The sequence below is a fragment of the Arachis duranensis genome, chromosome 1 (assembly GCF_000817695.3).
Source record: "Arachis duranensis cultivar V14167 chromosome 1, aradu.V14167.gnm2.J7QH, whole genome shotgun sequence".
NCBI classification, from domain to species: Eukaryota; Viridiplantae; Streptophyta; class Magnoliopsida; order Fabales; family Fabaceae; genus Arachis; species Arachis duranensis.
This window is the reverse complement of record NC_029772.3, coordinates 22,787,004-22,808,412: the sequence shown is the minus strand read 5'-3', so window position 1 is coordinate 22,808,412 and position 21,409 is coordinate 22,787,004. Positions and strand designations below refer to the sequence as shown.

The 21,409-nt window shown below is 38.3% G+C and overlaps 1 protein-coding gene across 1 annotated transcript; it reads left to right on the top strand.

Annotated features, from left to right (window-relative positions):
* Nucleotides 1-1,088: 1,088 nt before the first annotated feature.
* LOC110277648 (uncharacterized) lies at nt 1,089-6,961 on the top strand. Its single transcript, XM_021135158.2, has 5 exons — nt 1,089-1,095; nt 1,333-1,400; nt 6,512-6,584; nt 6,680-6,744; nt 6,833-6,961. The coding sequence occupies exons 1-5, from the start codon at nt 1,089-1,091 to the stop codon at nt 6,959-6,961; spliced, it is 342 nt and encodes a 113-aa protein (XP_020990817.2).
* The last annotated feature ends 14,448 nt before the right edge of the window (nt 6,962-21,409 follow it).

Sequence of the window (21,409 nt, the reverse complement as noted above, 5' to 3'; positions counted from 1 at the left end):
TATAGTATTTTTTTCTTTACACAGGTTACCTCACTGGGAATTCTCTGCACTCTGACGTAGAGATTCCCATTCTTTCTTGTTTTCTGTTTGTTTATTCGCAGGAACAGAGACAAAGAACATCTCTTAGACTTTGATCCTGAACCTGAAAAGACTTTCAGACGGCGTTTACATCAAGCAAGACTTTACAAGGCTGCAGAATACACTATGGATCCGACTAATATTGAGAATGCCAATGCAGCAAACCTGGATGGGAAGGAGCAACAAAGGAGAGTGCTTGGCTCTTACTCTTCTCCTACTGCAGATCTGTATGGAAAGAGCATTGTGGTGCCTCCTATTACTGCGAACAACTTTGAGTTGAAGCCTCAACTGGTCACTCTAGTGCAACAAAACTGCCAGTATCACGGTCTTCCCTACGAAGACCCAAATCAATTTATCTCTAGTTTTCTGCAAATTTGTGATACTGTGAAGACAAATGGAGTAAATCCAGATGTGTACAAACTTATGCTCTTCCCGTTTTCTCTAAGGGATGGAGCAAAGCTATGGCTAGATTCTCAACCCAAAGAGAGTTTGGATACTTGGAACAAGGTGGTTACTGAGTTTCTCACTAAATTTTTCCCACCAAAGAAGCTGACTAAGCTTAGGGTGGAGGTTCAGACCTTCAGACAAAAGGATGGTGAGACTCTGTATGAAACTTGGGAGAGATACAAGCTACAGAATAGGCAATGCCCTCCAAACATGTTCTCCAAATGGACTCAACTAGATATCTTTATGAAGGCTTGGGTGAAATGTCCAAGATGTGCTTAGACAATTTTGCAGGAAGTTCATTGCACAAGAAGAAGACACCAGAGGAGACTATTGAGCTGATTGAATTGGTTGTAAGCAACCAATATTTATACTCCTCTAACAGGATCCCTGTGAATTCTGAAACCCCTCAGAAGAGAGGCGTGTTGGAAGTAGATGCTATTAATGCTCTTCTTGCTCAGAACAAGCTAATGTCTTAACAAATAAATCTACTTACTCAACAGATGGGTGGCATGCAAGTCTCAGCTATCAACACCCAAAATCCATCACAGGAAGTCTCCTATGACATGGCAGGTAATTTTGTGCAAAATGATAATTATGATTATGCTCAACCTTCTTTTGAACAGGTGAATTACATGGGGAGTGGTCCTAGGAATCCCAACAATGACCCATATTCTAAGACATACAACCAGGGATGAAAGAATCACCCAAATTTTGGATGGAGGAATCAACCTCAGAGACCTCAGAACTTTAACAATAATTCTCAGGACGGTTTTCAACAGAACAATGATCTGGAAGCAATATTGACAGGTTTTAGACAAGAAACCAGAGCATCCATCAAGAACCTGGAGATTCAAATGGGTCAAATAGCCACCAGAGTTAATAAAATTGATCAGAGGACCACTAATAGCCTTCCTAGTAACACAATTCCAAATCCAAAAGAGGAATGCAAGGCTATCACCGTGATAAGTGGACAAGTGGCAAGTACAGAAGCACAAGTTATGCAGGAAACTAGAACCTCCATTAGAAACTTAGAGGTGCTAATGGGCCAACTGAGCAAGTAATTACTTGAGAGGTCTACAAGTACATTTAAAGGTGATACAGTGGTGAACCCAGGAGAAGATTGCAAGGTTATTCAATTGAAAAATGGTAAAGTAGCTGGCTCTGAGACCAAGGTCAATGAAGAGTTAGTTGAAAAAGAAGCTCCAGAAGAGAAGATGGAAGAAGTAGAGCACGCCCCTCCAAAGCGTGCGGACAATCCATTCCCAGACTCTCTTGACACTCATCCTACATTGCCAAAGGCTCCTGAGTACAAGCCTAAAATGCCATATCCTCAGAGACTTCAGAAGTCTTCCAAAGAAAAGCAGTTCTCTAAATTTTTAGATGTCTTTAAGAAGCTACAGATCAACATTCCCTTTGCAGAAGCTCTTGAACAAATGCCTCTCTATGCTAAATTTATGAAAGAACCGTTGACCCACAAGAGGAATTGGAAGGAATAAGAAACAGTGGGAGATGAGACAGTAGTCCTGACTAAGGAATGTAGTGCTGTAATTCAGAATAACTTACCAAGGAAGATGCCAGATCCAGGGAGCTTTCAAATTCCATGCACCATTGGGAGCACTACCTTTGAGAAAGCACTATGTGATCTGGGGGCAAGCATAAATCTAATGCCCTTATCTGTGATGAAGAAGCTGCAAATCCAAGAGGTACAACCCACAAAGATAGCATTTCAGATGGCAGATAAATCTATGAAGCCTGCATATGGATTAGTGGAGAATATCCTAGTCAAAGTGGGTAAATTCTTCCTCCCAGCAGACTTTGTGATTCTTGACACAGGGGAGGATGAGAATGCCTCTATAATTCTAGGAAGACCATTCCTAGCCATTGGAAGAGCTCTGATTGATGTAGAAGTGGGTGAATTAGTGCTTAGAGTGCATAATGAGCAACTGGTCTTTCATGTCTTCAAAGATATACATCCAACAGGTGAAGAAGAGAAGTGCATGTAGGCAGAGCTTATTGATCCAACCCTTTAAAAACCCCCTGATGATACACAGCATAATCTGCAGCTCAAACCTCCCTTGGTAACACTCAATAAAATTTTTCCTGACATCAAACCTAAGTTTGGTGTTGGGAATGACTCATTTACCAAGGAGGAGGTTCCCAAAAAGAAGAAAGTACCCAGAGGATGGAGAAACAAAAAGATCCCCACTGAAGGTTTCTCCCCAGGAATGAAGGTGGTGTTGAACAGCAATCTAGCATGGGTTTATACAGTAATCAGAATCCTCTCTCTGGAGCATATTGAGCTACATTATGGAGACACAGGAAAGAAGTTTAAAGTAAGGGGTGAAGAGCTGAGCCCCTATGATCCTCCTCTTTAGAGGAGCTGACTGTCAAGCTAGTGACGATAAAGAAGCACTTGTCGGGAGGCAACCCGATAATTTCGTATCCTTAGTTATTTTTCGTAGTAGTAGTTTTCTTACTTGTTTGATTTTTACTGAGTTCTTACTAATTTTATGATCATGCAGCTATTTTATCACAGGAACCGAACACCTCAACCTCTATATATATTTCAAAAAAAACGCATACGACGCGCAAGCGTCAATAACGCAAACGCGTCGATCATGCGTGAGTGAAAAATAAAATTTGACAGAGAGTTGAGCGGGAATGGCACTGGAACCAAGCCTTTAGCACAAACAAACGTCGTCTGTAATTTTTTCCATTCACGCAGGCGCGTCCCCGACGTGAATGTGTGACCTAAAAATTCGACGTAAAAGAGTGTTTGGGCAAAGAGTTGTACTGGCTTGGGGCAGGAAGTGTGCTAAAAGTACAAGTTAGACCACGCAGACGCGTGACTAATGCGTTCGCATCAGTTGCACATATGGCCATCCACGCGATCGCGTGTCGTACGCGAACGCGTCGTATGAATAATTGGCTCCCAAGCCATGTGAACAGAGAGTCGCGCGGGCGCGCGGCTGGCTTCGTGCGAATCGCACAAAATCCAGGGCACGCGGACCCGTGCCTACCGCTAACGCGTCATTATGAAGAATGCGCGACCCACGCGTACGCGTTGCTTGCGCCGCCCAGTTTTCTTTCTCTCTCTCTCCCAATCCTGATTCTCTCTTATTCTTTTATCCTTTTATTTTTCTCTCCTCATAATCTTCGTCTCTTCTATTTTCAGTTCTTCTTTGCTTGAGGACAAGTAAACCTTTAAGTTTGGTGTTGTTGGACGCTGCGCTTACTGGTTTTCTGGCACAAAAGGGAGGTGAATCATCTTCACTAAAGAACACAACCTGAAGAATAAAGTGACCGCTAGGATAACTAAGGTGGTTGAGTTCCTTTTATTTTTATTCCTCCCCACTTTTTTCTATGTTATGTTCTGGCTTTCTGCTATTTTGCTTTGTTTGTTGCATGATCTTTTATTAGTTAGAATTCTAGGACTAGTTTCCCTTAATTGCTTTAATGCTGAAAAAATGTCTCATGTATTACTCACTAAGCTTGAATTCAAATAATTTTTTTTAAAATGATGTATTGCATGAGAAATTGAGTTAATTTTAAGAATAGTCTGATTTGCTTAAAGGTGGTGGTATTTTCTGTGATTTTTGAATGCATAATATGAACAGTGCATATTTGAATTTGAATCAAGGGATGTTAATGTATAAGGAACAGGAATTTAGAGAATTATTATGACTTCTCTGAAATAAACAAAATAAAATTTATTCCTTGAAGCAAACGAAAAAAAATTAGATAATAATTAATAAATAAAAGTAAGGTCCAAGGCGCCGAGCATCAATGACTAGGGAGGTCAGACATGATTAAAAGCTCAAAGAGTTGTTTCCCTAGTCATATGCTTGTGGTGTGATTGTGTCAAGTAATCCTTGAGACAGAACACTTAGAGTCGAGACCAAGTGCGTTTAACAGAGTATGCCAAAGGCTTTGAGCACCACTGTCTGGGAGTAACTGAAAGAAAAACCAGAACTCGAAGAGAGTTCCCCAGTTAAGTGCTTGTGGTGTTTTTGTGTCAAGTAACTTTTGAGACAAAACATTCAGAGTCACGGCTATGCTCAAGGTGCAAAGCACCAAAGAAAAATGAATTAAACTAAATTTTGCTGTGTTCAAGGAATAAACTGAAACATAAAGATCAGAGAATTCATAATATTATCCGGATTCTAATTCCGAATGACAATAACATTCTTGATTCAAAGGAGAGTGAGAGGCCAAACCTATTCAGGATTGCACTTGTAAACCCCACTATAAGAAGAGACACGAGCTTAATCGAACTCTCACTCTCATGCAAATTCACATCATAAGCTTATCTTAGTTTTGGTTGCTTGAGGACAAGCAACAATTTAAGTTTGGTGTTGTGATGCGTGAGCATCTTGTCTATCTTTTCCTAGTGAATTTGCACTTAAATTGTTGAGTTTAATTAAGAATTAATTATATTTTAGCCACTATGGATGCTATTTTGAGTCTTTGGTAATTTTAGTTATTTCAGGTAGCATTCAGCTAGATTTGATGGAGTTTCCACAGCACAAGAATCAAAGGAGATGGCTGCGAGGAGCGACGCGCACGCGTGCGCGTGATTTGGAAGTTTCTCACGCGCACGTGTGAATTGAAGATTTGCTCAGTGACGCGTCCGCGTGACTTGTGAAGAAGACCAGCGACGCGTACGCGTGACTGATGCGTACGCATGACGTGCGCGATCTGCAGAATTTACAGAAATTGCTAACGTGGATTTTGGGCCGCATTTTGAACCAATTTTCAGCCCAGAAAACACAGATTAGAAGTTGCAGAATGGACAAATCAAGTGGTCCCCACCCATCAGCGGAAGACTTGTTAATTAATTCGAATTTAAATTCAAATCTGCTTTTGTGAAAAAGATATTATTCTTAGATAAATAGAGTTTAAAATTTATTAGGATCGAAGAAAAAAGAGGAACTCTGTACATTTAGACAGGGACACATATTGTTACCAGAACCCTTATTTTTCTTCTATGAACCATGAGCAACTAATCCTTCATTGTTAAAGTTAGGAGGTTTGTCTATTTTTATGGATTGATTCGTTTGATCTTTTTAATTTAATTCATGTCTTGATTTATATTTCAATAATTGTTTTCGTTCTTTATTTTATGAATATGGGTGGAACGGAAGTATAACCCATGTTCTAATTGAGTTATTGTAAACCTTGAAAAAGCTCTTTACTTGAACAACAACTTGAAAACATATTATACTGAATTTTTAATTGTTTGTATTTAATAGGATACATGACATATAATCCCCTTATTTGTGGATAATTAGGATTCTTTTGGCATATAAACTAGAAATTGATCATCACCCTCTAATTGGAATTAATTAACCAAGGGATTGGCAATTAATGAATTTTAGAGGAGACTAGGAAGGTCTAAAGAATTAGGGTCTAGTCACATATAGTTTGCCATGAAATTAAATCTTGCATGATTAAATTAATTAGTAATAAAAGTTAATCCGGAAAATAGATAACTCTGAAACCTTAACTGCTTTCTCAATACTTTATTCTCAACTTATTTATCTGCCTGTCTTTAATATTCTAAATTTTCTATTTAATGCTTTTTGAATATCTCAAAACTATTTTCTGCTTGTCTAACTAAGCTTATCACTCAATAACTGTTGCTTAATCCATCAATCCTCGTGGGATCGACCCTTACTCACGTAAGGTATTACTTGGTACGACCCGGTGCACTTGTCGGTTAGTAGTGTGGGTTGTAAAATACCGCACATGTTTCGCACAACATGTTTCCAAACTCTTGATTTGAAAAAAAAAAGTAAATTGATGTTTTTCCCTTAACCTTGAACAAAACATGTCAGGGGAAAGTTTATTTGGGAAAGGAATAATTCCTGGGCCGCCGTTAACGGCACCTTCTTCCTCACCAAGGCCAATTTTTCACTCTCTCTCTCTAATATTCATTTTGATTGTCGTTTTTGTTTCTTCAATTGTCGTTTTTTGTTTTTTTCAGAATGCGTTCGAGAGGCACCGCGTGGTCTTCACTGTTGGGACTTCCATTGCCTCCGTTGCCACTGCTTGGACCGGTCTCTTCATTTCTCAGTGCTTTCCATTCATATCATCTGATTTGATTATTTGATTGGGTTCATTGATTGTAAGATTGGTTGATTTCTTGTTTCAGGGTATTCATTGCGCCCTTTTCATGATGAAAAGGTTGAACAAAGGCTTGAATCAATTGAAAAAGCTGTGAGTCTTTCTGTATTTCGTTTTTTTCTTCTTAATTCTAATTCTAATTCTAATGGATATGTCTATTTCATATGTTTCTGTGTGGCAGATGAAACACAAGCATAATCTAGAACATTCTGAAATCAAAGACATTGTTGGTCCTGGAGGTCTCAGTGTTCCTACTTGTGCCGCCATTGTCGCAACCACATTGGTCATTGGGACTGTTCCTTCTTTCTAGCACTTAATACCTGTGATCATGCTTTCTGTGGCGATTCTCCGATGTAGCTATTTAAGTCTTGTCAATTTGAATTCACAATAGTCCTTTTTGATTTTTAATGATATGGTTATTCATTGAAGAACAAATGCACAATGGTGCTGTAGGGTATTGTAAGGTTAATTTGTAAGCTGAACTATCATTGCTGTTAAGATTTTGAATGTATTGAAATTTTAAAGGATTTGTAGTTTACAAACTTCCTATTTGAATTGCTATTGCTATTTTAATGATATGGTTATGTGACCGATAAAGCGAAGAACAGCCTTCCAAGAATTGTAATAGGAACAAGCGGTAATTGGCTATTAGAAATATTATTATTAGATTAACTGCACAAAAAAATCAATAAAAAAGAGATAAGAAGATAAAAAATCAGAAAAGAGAAGAAGATAAAAAAACCAAGACAAGAATCGGAAACAAAAAAGAAGATACAGAATCAGGAAAAAGAAGAAAAAGAAAAAGAGTCAGAAACAGAGAACAAGAAGAAGATATTATTATAAAAGAAGTGAAGGAAGAGGAAGAACAGAACGAAGTACAAAATCACGACAGAAAGAGCAAGAAGAAGATCAACAGTAGAAAGAGAGATCAAGAAGAAGAGAGAGTACCTGGAAACGACGGCAGAAAAGTTTAGGTTAGGTTTTTCACAAGAAGAAGATCAAGAGTAGAAAGAGAGAGCAAGAAGAAGAGAGAGTATTGGAAACGACGGCAGAAAGCTTAGGTTAGGTTTTTCACAAGATAATAAAAGAGGGTAATACGGGAATAATAAAAAATTACTATGGGCAAAAAGGGAAAAAATTTTCTTTAAAAATCCCGTGTCCACCTTCTTATTTTCGTGTCCACCAGTGTCCTTCGTTTAGAAGTGGACGCAAAAATGAAAAAAGTGTCTCATAGACACTGTGTCCACTGTCCATGTCTCTCTATTCAAACACGTTTTACATATGTATTGTCCATGTCTTTGTGTCCTATCCACCATAAACAAACGCAGCCATATGGTTGAATGTTTGAGTTGCTAGAGAAAGATGTTAAAGTGCCACATCAAATTTGTTTCAAGGATTACCTAAAACGTTGATTTGGGCTTGAATATGAGGTTTAGGTATAGCGTTGGACTCGTGGGGAAGTAGGGATAGTACTTACAAGAGACTTCGATGCTTAAATTAGCAAGAATTTTTGACAGATTTTTAGTAGATTAAAGCATAAATATACTTGAAAAGTGTCCATATATTTATAGTAGAGTTGATAACCACTTTTTCGAGTAATTCCACCTTTATTCGTGGATAACCGTTCTCTTTATTTTGGGAGTTTGTTAGGATTTATCTTTCAGAAAAGATAGAGATAGTTGGAGAGATTCGTAGAAATAATTATTTACTTATTAGGGGATGCTCCTATAAAGACGCTTAAAACGTCTTTTTGTAAAGACGCTTACGTTTTCCATTATTATTGGACGTATTAACGAAGCGGTTATTTTAAATTTCTTAACAAATTTGAATAAAATCGATTTTTTTTATAACAATAACAATAAATCCATTTTTTTAGAGATTTAATTGTATTTTTAAAATTTTAGAGATTTAAATGTCTACAAAATAAAAAATTAGAGATATATTTATTTTTTTATCAAAACATTTAAAAATATTCAGTTTAGATTGTGTAATTCGATCGGATCAAATCGGGTCTAATAATTATAATACAAACAATTGGGTTTATTATTATTGCTATAATAAACCGATTTTGTTCTAGTTTATTAAAAAATAAATTATTAACCAGTTTAATAAAAATGTCTAATAATAACATGATATATGTAAACGTCTTTTAAAAAAAAAAGACATTTTTAGTATCTTTATTAAAGTGATCTCCTTACTTAAATAAGCACAAGCTACCTCTTTTTATTAGTAAAGCCCATCCTCTTAGGAAATTTTTTATCTTTATTAAGCCTGAGTTTTGTGTTTTAAATTAAGGGATGAACAAAATTGCTATTTAAAACAACATTATTTTGTGATAAGTTTGGATTGACCGTGCATATTGAAAAAATATTTTTTTTTGTGTTTTATACTAATAAAAAATCAAACCTTTTTTTTTTTGGTTCACTCAGAACTGATTTTTTTGCCATGAATTGAGGCCACGGATTTGTTACTCCCACTTTTATGTGGGAGTAAGGTTAACCAACATAAAAATATTTATAAATTAGACCTCTTTTTTTGTTTTTGGAAAAATCAATAATTAAAATTTGCCTCTCTGCTTTTTACTTTTTACACATTTTCTTTTTCGTTCAATCAAAATTTCTAAGAGATGAATCAGTTATCTCTGCTAGGGTTTATCATTCATTCTTCACCCTTCCCGGATAAAACAATCCTTTTTAGCATTCCTTCTCCCCCTTCTCTTTTTATATATTGCCGCTTTATTCTTCTTCTTCACTACTAACTCCGGTCTCGGTCCTTCTCTCGCACCTCTGTCCTTGTGAACTACTCTTGTAAGGTTTTATTTTATTTTATTGTCTTTTCTATGAAAATTATGTGAATTTGGATGCTCTTGTTCTGGTAGGATTTCATGATAAATTTGAGACTCGATGCAAGTATAACTTGTACCTAACTCAGTATTTCTATCTATGTAATGATCTATGTAAATAGACAATGCTTGTCCAGTCAACTGTAACAAAAGTGGAATTTTTCAATGGATTTTTCAATAATTTTTAAGTATCCATGAACACATGTTTCTGACCAGTAAATATTGATGAACTATTTAAAATTGTTTCTCTTTAGTTGACAATGGCATAAGATGGTAAGCATTTATGAGGAATGCATTTTATGGCTTTCACTTGGTCTGTGAAGCATCCACCCTAAATATCCGGAACATGAAATTTATCATGCAACATTTTAACTGGTGTCTGAAGTTTCGATAATGTTTGGTATTATTTGATATAATACAAATGTTCTAGGAATACTGGTTTGAAAAAATCTTGAAAATGAGGTGTGAATTGTAGCAAGAGACCTAAGTTGCTTGTAAAATTTGTGAAAATTTAGATGTTAGTAAAACGAGAATGATGTTAATATTTCACCTTCAAGATGGTGTAAGATGGTGCTCCTTTTTATAAACTTGTGTTTATTATGATGAAGTGCATGAAGAAGCTAAGTTGCAGTTCCTATATTCTCTAATTGTAAGAAAGTATTGAGTAGCACTTTGTTTCTTGTTTGCATTTCAGAACTTGTACCTCTAATTTTTTCCATCATTATTTTCTTTTTGTGCTTAATTTGTAACATCCTAACTACCAAAGCTCACGCTTCCGGCTGCGCTACTCTGATAGCTCGAACATTACGACGACACTTATACTATTTAATACTAAAATATGAGCCTGTTTAAAAATTTAAATCGCAAAACCGCTCCCAAAATACTTTTGCTATACAACATACGTCCATGCATACCATACAACTTATTAAAACTCATAAAGGATACATCCAAATAGATATATATATTTATAAATAATATTACAAGCAGTATCCAATACAATTCCTATCCCTCTTACAGAATATCTCAAGATAGAGGTGAGGGTAGAATAAATAATAATGTAAAACAATACAGAACATTTCAACCACAACTAACTATATTCTTCGAGACTTCTGCACCCATATCCTGAAAGGGGAAAAATGTAGGGGGGTGAGAACACCATCCTCGAAAGGGTTCTCAGTAGAGGGTTTTTGGGAATTACTGTAATAGGATACGTGAATATAACCGCACCAGTGATTATTAACCGTCTTATGCCTCTTTTCAAAAACAACAGTTTTCAATAAAAGTAAAGTCAGAAATCTTTTTTGAAAGAGCAACCGTTCAATTCTCAAAAACATCAAAAGCCTTTCAAAAGGATTTATCTATGCTAAACCAAAATAGCCTTTCATACTTTTCCAAATCAGAAACACAAAACCGAAACCAACCATCGGTCCAGATCATTTCAACCACGGCCCTATGCCCAAATAATCCAACCATCAACCAAATCACCACAATCCAACAGAGTCCCAATTGCAAACACAAATAGGAAGTTCAAGCACAAACAAACAGTTACAGCAAGTAGAACAATTAGCAGTTAATCACAAAGGCAAACCAAGTACAATATGCACACCCAAACAATGTCACATAGATGCACATGATGCATGCCTGTTCCTAGTGGTTGATGATATCATCTGTCGGTTATATAGCCAACCTGACACGTCCTGGTAGCTAACCATGGACAGAAACACCCATAGCGGAGCAAGTAGGTTTGAGCTACAACCCCATTGCTACTACCCGCTCAACCCAGAGCCAGTGGAATAACCACTACTGCGGCTACTACCCAGGCAAGTATTTAAAAGCTCAACCTGGAGCGAGTGGAATCACCACTACTACTGCTACTACCCAGGCGTCACAGTCTCTGACCTGGAGCAAGTGGGACGAACCACAATCCTTGCTACTACCCAGGTATCTCAAGCATATATTCATTCAGTTCCAGCCATGGATCAACATCCATCTCAGCCATCTCAGCCATCCGGCTCACGGTTCAATCTAGAACCAACCAATTTATCAATAAATACAACCCTTCAGCTTAAATTCATAATTCATAGCCAGCCATACGGCTCATAACTCATTCAAAAATCAGCCATAAATCAATAGCATACACAGCCTTTCCGGCTCATAACAAAATAGCACTTCCACCATTCAACATTATCAAATTCATCAATCGGCAATTAAGCCATAAATAACTCTTCTCAATTTATTCACTTTGAAATCAAGTTTCAACTCTTTTCAGTCTTGGCTTTAAAAATCTCATTTCTCAAATCATCTCAGGCTCATAAGCGAAATTTACTCAAAGTGAGTTCTCTTTTTAAAACAAAGCCACTCTTGGCATTCTCTTTCCAAAACTTCCAAAACCATGGCAAGTTAAGGATTTATTTCAAAGTATTCAAAATCACCCATCCAACAATGGAATTTTATAACCAAAAGTTTCCCGGCAGAGTCCCAAGTCTTTAGGGGAGAATAACATAACTCATTCCGCCAAATTCATTTAAAATCATTAAAACCTTGGCTTTCCGACTTGAGTAATAAAATAGAATCTGTTCCGGGGGTTACCTGAAACTGTAGGTCGATCTCGGATGAGATCTTCTGTGCTGTTCAGAGCCGACGTGTCCGGCAGGTGTATAGCGGCCGGAGCTGGTGTGTCCGACTTGCTGGACTCGGTGATGGTGCCGATCCTTCGTCCCCGGAGGGTGGGGGTTACCTGCAAGGGACTCCGATGCTTAAGTTAGCAAGAGTATTAAGCAGGTATTGAGTAGAATCAGAGTATGAGTTATACCTGGGTGCTCCAGTGTATTTATAATAGTGAGATGTGACCTTCTGTGGATAAGATAAGTTAGTTATCTTATCTTATCTTTATCTTGAGGTGATGTCATCTTATCTTTAAGGGAACCGCCCTTCTCCTTGTAGGCTTGGGCTGCTCTTGGATTTGGGACGTGTTCCTCTATTTGGGCCCTTTGTTTGGGCTTTCCTGTGACTTGGCCAAGCTCTTTCAGAAGAGGCCGGGTTATCCTGACCTAAAGAGGTCGGTCGCTTTGTCTGTCAAACATCCCGGGTCGGACAGCTCGACCCAGGGTATAAATAGTGCCCCTGCTTGAGCTTGGACTTCCTTGAGGTCAAGTCTTTGACTTCGGTCCTTCTTTGGTGAAGCCGAACTCAAGCATTTTGTCGATTCCTGTATAGCAGCTTTTGAATGTAGAACGTTCTCCTCTAAAAGCGCGCGTTTTTATATCAGCGCTTTTTTTTTGGAATGCGAGAGGGTTTTAATATCTGCATTTAATTGGCATTAATTGCCCTGTTTTCTCGTGGTCTTTTATTTTGAATTTCTCACTCAAAAAACTGTTTCTCTTCTTCACTCTTTCTTCGTAACTTCTCCCTTTACTCTCTCATTTTCTGTTTCTTTCGTAGTTTTTCCCACCTGTTCTGTCGCTGCTCTCTGTGGAAGAAGGTGATCTCCAGCTTTTCTCCTTCGCAGCTCTCCGCTTTCGAGGTTTTCTTCTGCTCTCTCCAGGTTCAATTTTTCTTTCTTCTATTTCCTTATATGTGGAAAGTTTGCATTTTGCTCAGAGGAAGTTTTTTTTGGGTCTTTCTGCTTTTACCATGCCTGATTGTTGCGTGCTCTGGAATTTCTTCATTTTTTGGGTGCGAATCTTTTTTCTTGTTGCTTGAATCTTTTTCTTTGAGGATTTTTGCATGTTGTCGCCATTTCTGCTTGTGCCTTTGGTGATGGTTCTTTGCTTGATTCCGAAACGAAGGTTTGCGTCTTTGCTGTTTGGCATTTTTGGTGTTTTGATAATGCCTTTTGCTGATAAACTGTAGAAATAATGCTTTTTGCTGATAAACTGTAGAAAGGTGGTGATTTTGTATTTTTACTTCCTTTAAGACTTTATTTTCTTTTTGATGAGTGCCGGGACGTAAGCTGTAGAAATAGCTTGAAAACCTTGCTTTGTTATTGCCTCCAAGGGATGCCCCAGGACTTTTTGGCTTGAGTCTTGGGGTTTTCCTTTTCTGTTTATCCGCCCGTCGAGATGTTTTACCCCTCGTCTGAGATGTTTTTAAGTAATCCGTTCTTCTTTTCTTTTTGTAGGATTTAGTTGGCCTCATGTCTTCCCGAAATAACGTTGTAGAGATGCCTTCCCATGTTCCTGAGGGTATGGCCGATTGGGTGGACTCGATGGTTCTTATGTGTGTCTCTTTGGTTGATTCTGATTTTTGCGCGCCGCTTAGGCAGTTTCACAGTGTCTGTAGTAATCCTGGCGATGAGAAAAACTATGAGCTTGTCCATCCCTCTTCTGACGAGAGAGTTTGCTTTTCTATTCGGGTTGTTGACGATCGCCCTTTTTTCTATGTTTATGACTTTTTCTTTGGTCAGCTGGGTATCACCCTTCCTTTTAATAAATTTGAAACCGACCTGTAATGTCGCCCCCTCTCAACTTCACCCTAATTTTTTGGGTTTCATAAAAATCTTTCAATGGTTGTGCAATGGCTTTGGTATCCCTGCCTCACAATTTCTCTTTTTCTATCTGTTTGTCTTGACTAAGCCTGGAGTCGTAAAAAAGAAGGCAGCTTGGGTCTCCTTTCGATCTACCCAGGGAAATAAGGTTTTTTCCATGTTTGACGAGTCATTCCGTGATTTTAAAAACTACTTTTTCAAGGTCCGAGCTGTTGAAGGAGCTCGGCCCTTCTTTCTGGATGAAAATGACGAGCCTGCTTTTCCCTTGGAATGGCAAAAAGATGTGAGGGTGTCCCGATATACATGAAAAATGTTGGATGAGACTGAACGAGCCTTTGTGACTGTCTTGGAAGAACACTGGGGTTAACCTCCCCATCTCAACACAAATAAATTTCTAACCAATCCCTCTCTTCTTCAAACTGAGCTGGGTATTTTGTGTTTCCTTTTTTATCTGTTCTATATTACTCGTAACTATTTTTTTCGACTTGTAGCTTAATTTCTGTTTTATTTGCAGAAGCGATGAAGAATAATGAATCCATAAAAGCTTTTAAAAGAGCGCAGAGGGCGACTGCTGCCAAAAACATCTCGGCCAAGGCGGCTAGGGAAGGATCCTCTCAAGTGCACATGAAGCCGTCTGTGCCGGGTTCCCTTGGGGTGAAGAAGGTGATCCCTACTCTCCGAGTTCGTCTGGTGGATCCTCACCCACCCTACTTCTGCTGCTCCTTCTGTTGTTCCTCCCAATAAAAAACAAAAAACAGCTGAGCCTTTCGACCTCAATGCTCCCGACTTTAATGCCATTGAATTTGTGGATCAGCAAATCGGTCCCTATGGCACCCTCTCCATGGACGATGTGTCCATCCTCCATCATTTGGAATTTATGGCCCAAAATCACGTACAGATGGCGTATATGGCGGCTGCTATATACCAAACTGCTCAGAATCTTCCCCTCCATGCTACCAAAGCATTTATGGAGGAGGCAAAGCAGGAGTTTGACCGGATGAAGGGGCTGAAGGAGGAACTTGAATTAAAGGTGACCAAGTTGGAGAAGGATCTAGAGAATGAGAAAGCTAGTTCCCTTTTACTGGCAGCTTCTTTGAGGTTGGCCGAGGACACAGCCCTGATGCATAAGGAGAGTTACGTTACGACTTATCGAGAGGTGATGCGTCTGAGAGGGGAGTTGGACAATGCCCGGGAAGATTATTCTGAGCTCCAAGGTCATCTTGTTGGCAGCGTGACTGCTACTTATGAGAACTTGAAAGAGCAAGTTCGGGTCATTGCTCTCGAGGCCGATCTCGCCTTTTCAGCCTGGACAACGTTGTCAGGGATGGCAGGATTGTCCCTGATGACGAGGTTGATGATGATGCTGATCCTCCCCCTGTGTCCTCTGCCAAAGTGTCGACCTCTTCTGTTCCTCTGGTTGCACCTGATTCGGATTGCCAGGTTCTGAACCGGTTGGATGGAACTATAGATGCTGTGCCTATTCAGACTCACCCTCCTTCCCCTTGTCCTGAGGCTGCCAAGAAGGCTCCTGATGCTTGCTGATCTCTTTCTGGACATTTATGTAGCTGGCCCGTCTTGTGGGCTTTTTAAAACTTTGTTTCTTTTGCTGACGGTCTCTAGTTGCTTGTTTTAGCAACTTTTATTTTGAAAAACAAAAGTAGCTCACTATCTTTAGTATGTGTTGATGGCCGCCGAGGCTTTTTTAACTTTTGTAGATTATGTCAAGGTTTTTGACTTTGTTTTCTCTTCTCCTTTGAGTTTGTGTCTATGTGGGTCCGACTTGTTTCTCGGTTTTCTCGGCTTTGTATGCATTTTTGACGCTCCGTAACCGATTCTTTTGCGTTGGTCCCTTCTAAGTTATTTCTGTAATCCCCTTTCTTAGGCCTTTGTCAGGTCTCTCTCAGGGATTACTTTTTATAACTTTGTTTTCGTAGGAAACCGACTTCATTAGGTCGATCTCTTCTTAAGTTATTTTTGTAATCCCCTTTCTTGGGCCTTTGTCAGGTCTCTCTCAGGGATTACTTTTTATAACTTTGTTTTCGTAGGAAACCGACTTCATTAGGTCGATCTCTTCTTAAGTTATTTTTGTAATCCTCTTTCTTGGACCTTTGTCAGGTCTCTTTCAGGGATTACTTTTATAAATTTGTTTTCGTAGGAAACCGATTTCATTAGGTTGATCTCTTCTTAAGTTATTTTTGTAATCCTCTTTCTTGGACCTTTGTCCGGTCTCTTTCAGGGATTACTTTTATAACTTTGTTTTGTAGGAAACCGACTTCATTAGGTCGATCTCTTCTTAAGTTATTTTTGTAATCCTCTTTCTTGGACCTTTGTCAGGTCTCTTTCAGGGATTACTTTTATAACTTTGTTTTGTAGGAAACCAACTTCGTTAGGTCGATCTCTTCTTAAGTTATTTTTGTAATCCTCTTTCTTGGACCTTTGTCAGGTCTCTTTCAGGGATTACTTTTATAACTTCGTTTTGTAGGAAACCGACTTCGTTAGGTCAATCTCTTTCTAAGTTAAAGTAATCCTCTTTAATAGGGTTGGCCAGACCTCTTTCCAGGGTTTACTTATAACTTGGGTTGACTTGGTCCAACTTCTGAACGTCGGCCAGTCTTTAAGTTATTATTTTAGCTATCCGTAAGGCCTCGTCAGGCTCTTTTTTGGATTACTTTCGATAACTTCTTACATTATTCTGTGTTCATCTTTGCCGATTTGTAGAAAGTGGTTGGCATCTTTAGATCGTTTTTTGGGTAAATCGCGTTTTCAACTTTATCGGACGGTTATCTTTATTGTGATCGTGTAGTGAAATTGTTTTTCACTTTCTGCCGATCTGTTGCTTTATAATCGGATGATGAATACTTCAGATAATGCGTCTTGAAATCTTGTAGAATATCTAAATAAATTTCATTCAAAGAAAAGTGCAAAATATATACATGTGGAAATTTTTAAATTAAGTTAGATAGTGTCTAGGTCTCAACCTGGTGCCTCATTAAAAAACCTTTTCAGGAAAAAGAGTGCATCCAATAATGAGATCCTTTACCTTTTCTAACTGTAGGACCTGTGGAAGCTCTTCTGTCCAGGCTCCCTTTGCATCTTGTAATCTCGATTTTAACCCGGCCAATATGACTTTGTTGGCAACTTTGGCCTGTCCATTGGCCTGTGGATGTTTGACGGAGGTGTACTGGTGCTTTATATTCAAGTCAGCTACTAGTTTTCTGAAGCCTGCATCTGTGAATTGAGTGCCATTGACTGTGGTTATTGAATATGGAACTCCGAACCTTGTAACAATGTTCCTATATAGGAATTTCCGGCTTCTTTGGGCGGTGGCGTTAGCTAGGGGTTCTGCCTCGATCCACTTTGTAAAGTAGTCTACCCCTACTATGAGAAATTTAACTTGTCCTGATCCCTGGGGAAAGGGGCCGAGAAGATCGAGTCCCCATTTTGCAAACGGCCAAGGAGAAGTCACGCTGATGAGCTCTTCTGGCGGGGCGATGTGAAAGTTGACATGTTTCTGACATGGTGGACATGTCTTTACAAATTCTATGGCTTCTTTCTGTAATGTTGGCCAATAAAACCCTGCCCGGAGTACTTTTTTGACAAGAGCCCGTGCTCCGAGATGGTTGCCACAAATGCCGCCACGTATTTCTTCTAATACTTCCCTTTTGTGGGAGGTCGAAACACATTTTAATAATGGTACTGAGATCCCTCTTTTGTACAGTATGTTGTTTATGATGGTGTAGTACTGTGCCTCCCTTTTTAGCTTTTTTGCCTCCTTTTCTTCTGTCGGGAGTGTTCCTGTTTTGAGGTAGTTGATTATGGGGGTCATCCATCCTTGGTCCTGGTTTACTATGGTTAGGACTTTTTCTTCTTTGGAAATTGATGGGTTCTGTAACATTTCCTGGATGAGACTTCTATTGTTGCCACCTGGTTTGGTGCTGGCTAGTTTCGAGAGTGCGTCAGCTCGAGCATTTTGTTCACGGGGTATGTGGCAGATCTTATATTCTCCGATTTGTCCGAGCTGTTCCTTGGTCTTATCCAAATACTTTTTCATGGTGGGATCTTTGGCTTGGTAGCTCCCTGTCATTTGTGATGTGACCACCTGTGAATCGCTGTAAATGTTGAGTTTTTGAGCTCCCACCTCTTCAGCCAGCTTCAAACCAGCTAACAATGCTTCATATTCCACCTGGTTGTTTGAGGTCGGGAATCCGAACTTGAGAGAGAGCTTGACTTGGGTTCCTTGGTTGCTTTCTATTATTACGCCTGCACCACTTCCAGTTTTATTTGAAGAACCGTTGATGAGCGAATAATTTATACGCTTTTTGGCATTGTTTTTAGTATGTTTTTAGTATGTTTTAGTTAGTTTTTATTATATTTTTATTAGTTTTTATTTAAAATTCACTTTTCTGGACTTTACTATGAGTTTGTGTGTTTTTCTGTGATTTCAGGTATTTTTTGGCTGAAATTGAGGGACCTGAGCAAAAATCTGATTCAGAGGCTGAAAAGGACTGCAGATGCTGTTGGATTCTGACCTCCCTGCACTCGAAGTGGATTTTCTGGAGCTACAGAAGCCCAATTGGCGCGCTCTCAATTGCGTTAGAAAGTAGACATCTTGGGCTTTCCAGAAATGTATAATAGTCCATACTTTGCCCGAGATTTGATGGCCCAAACAGGCGTTCTAAGTCAGCTCAAGAATTCTGGCGTAAAACGCCGGAACTGGCACAAGAATGGGAGTTAAACGCTCATACTGGCACAAAAGCTAGCGTTTAACTCAAAGAAAAGTCTCTACACATGAAAGCTTCAATGCTCAGCCCAAGCACACACCAAGTGGGCCCGGAAGTGGATTTTTATGTCATTTACTCATCTTTGTAAACCCTAAGCTACTAGTTCTCTACAAATAGGACCTTTTGCTATTGTATTTGACATCTTTTGATCACTTTAGATCTTTAGATCATCTTTGGACGTTTAGTTCTTAGATTATGGGGGCTGGCCTCTCGGCCATGCCTAGACCTTGTTCTTATGTATTTTCAACGGTGGAGTTTCTACACACCATAGATTAAGGTGTGGAGCTCTGCTGTACCTCGAGTATTAATGCAATTACTACTGTTCTTCTATTCAATTCAGCTTATTCTTGTTCTAAGATATTCATTCGCACCCAAGAACATGATGAATGTGATGATTATGTGACGCTCATCATCATTCTCACTTATGAACGCATGCCTGATAACCACTTTCGTTCAACAAGCAAACAAGGCTTGAATGTTTATCTCTTGGATTTCTTAATCGGAATCTTCGTGGTATAAGCTAGAATTGATGGCGGCATTCAAGAGAATTCGGAAGGTCTAAACCTTGTCTGTGGTATTCTGAGTAGGATTCAAGGATTGAATGACTGTGACGAGCTTCAAACTCCTGAAGGCTGGGCGTTAGTGATAGACACAAAAGAATCACTGGATTCTATTCCAACCTGATTGAGAACCGACAGATGATTAGCCGTGCTGTGACAGAGCGCGTTGAACATTTTCACTGAGAGGACGGGACTGTAGCCATTGACAACGGTGATGCCCAACATACAGCTTGCCATGGAAAGGAGTGAGAAGGATTGGATGAAGACAGTAGGAAAGCAGAGAGACGGAAGGGACAAAGCATCTCCATACGCTTATCTGAAATTCTCACCAATGAATTACATAAGTATCTCTATCTTTATTTTATGCTTTATTCATAAATAATCTATAACCATTTGAATCCACCTGACTGAGATTTACAAGATGACCATAGCTTGCTTCATACCAACAATCTCCGTGGGATCGACCCTTACTCGTGTAAGGTTTATTACTTGGACGACCCAGTGCACTTGCTGGTTAGTTGTGCGAAGTTGTAATAAAGAGTTGAGATTGCAATTGAGCGTACCATGTTGATGGCGCCATTGATGATCACAATTTCGTGCACCAAGTTTTTGGCGCCATTGCCGGGGATTGTTTGAGTTTGGACAACTGACGGTTCATCTTGTTGCTTAGATTAGGTATTTTTCATAATTTTTAAGAATGAATTCTAGAGTTTCAAGGTGATGTTCTTATCATCACCAAAGCTGATTGATTCTCATCAATTTAGCTCTTGAATGCAATGTCCTGCTAAAGCTTGGCTAGCCATGTCTAATTCCTTTAGACTAAAGCTTTAGACTAACATTGCATGATTCTTGGAATTCTCATTGAGAATTTTGATATCCTTGTTTTCTTTTTCACTCAATTTTCGAAAAATCCAAAAAAATCACTTTCTATATAATTTTTGAAAAAACCAAAAAAAATTACAAAATTCATAAAAACCAAAAATATTTCCTGTTTGAGTCTAGTGTCTCATTTTAAGTTTGGTGTCAATTGCATGTTTCTATTCCTCTTGCATTTTTCGAATTCATTCATGTGTCTTCATTGATCTTCAAGTTGTTCTTGATGATTTACTTGCTCTGATCTTTAAATTCTCTTGTTTTGTGTGTTTTGTTATTTCTCATATGCATTCTCAATTTGTTAGTATCAGTAGTATACAAACTTCTAAGTTTGGTGTCTTGCATGTATTGTTTATTTGATTTTAGTTGCATTTTGATTATTCCTCATCATTAAAAATCCAAAAAAAAATTTAATTTGTGTCTTTTCAAGTCAATAATACAGAGAATTGAAGATTCAGAACATACAGCAGAGGAATTACACAGAAAAAGCTGGGCGTTCAAAATGCCCAGTGAGAAAGGAAAACTGGCGTTTAACGCCCAAAATGGTAGCATTTTGGGCGTTAAACGCCAGAATGGATACCATTCTGGGCATTTAACACCAGGATGGCACAAGAGGGAAGATTTTGTTTTTAATTCAAATTTTTTTCAAGTTTCCATAATTTTTCAAAATCAAATCTTTTTCAAATCATATATTTTCAATCATATCTTTTCAAAATTAATTTCTCTTCATTTTCAAAAATACTTGCTAACAATTAATGATTTGATTCAAACATTCAAGTATGTTGCCTTTTCTGTTGAGAAAGGTTTAATGTCTGAATCATATCTTTCTTGATTAGGCAGGTTATTAATTTTTAAAATCAAATCTTTTTAAATTGTTTTTCAAATCATATCTTCTCAATCACATCTTTTTAAAACCATAACTTTTCAATCATATCATATCTTTTCAATCATATCTCTTTAAAACCATAAGTTTTCAATCATATCTTTTTAATCACATCTTTTTCAAAATAGTTTTCAATCATATCTCTTTGATTTCCAATTTCAAAATCTTTTTCAAAATCACTTTATTTCTTTCTCAATCTTAGTTTTCGAAAATCAATTACCATTTTTTCAAAATTTCTTTTAATTAATTCACTTTTGAAAAACACTAATTGATTTTCGAAAATGAAAGTGGAAAAGAAATCAAGTGATTTTTGAAAAAGATTTTGAAATTAGA

Excerpts from the sequence above, each read along its gene's own strand:
- LOC110277648 (XM_021135158.2), top strand. Across the intron at positions 6,585-6,679 it reads CGTTGCCACTGCTTGGACCG|GGTATTCATTGCGCCCTTTT; the intron begins GTCTCTTCATTT and ends TTCTTGTTTCAG. Across the intron at positions 6,745-6,832 it reads TTGAATCAATTGAAAAAGCT|ATGAAACACAAGCATAATCT; the intron begins GTGAGTCTTTCT and ends TCTGTGTGGCAG.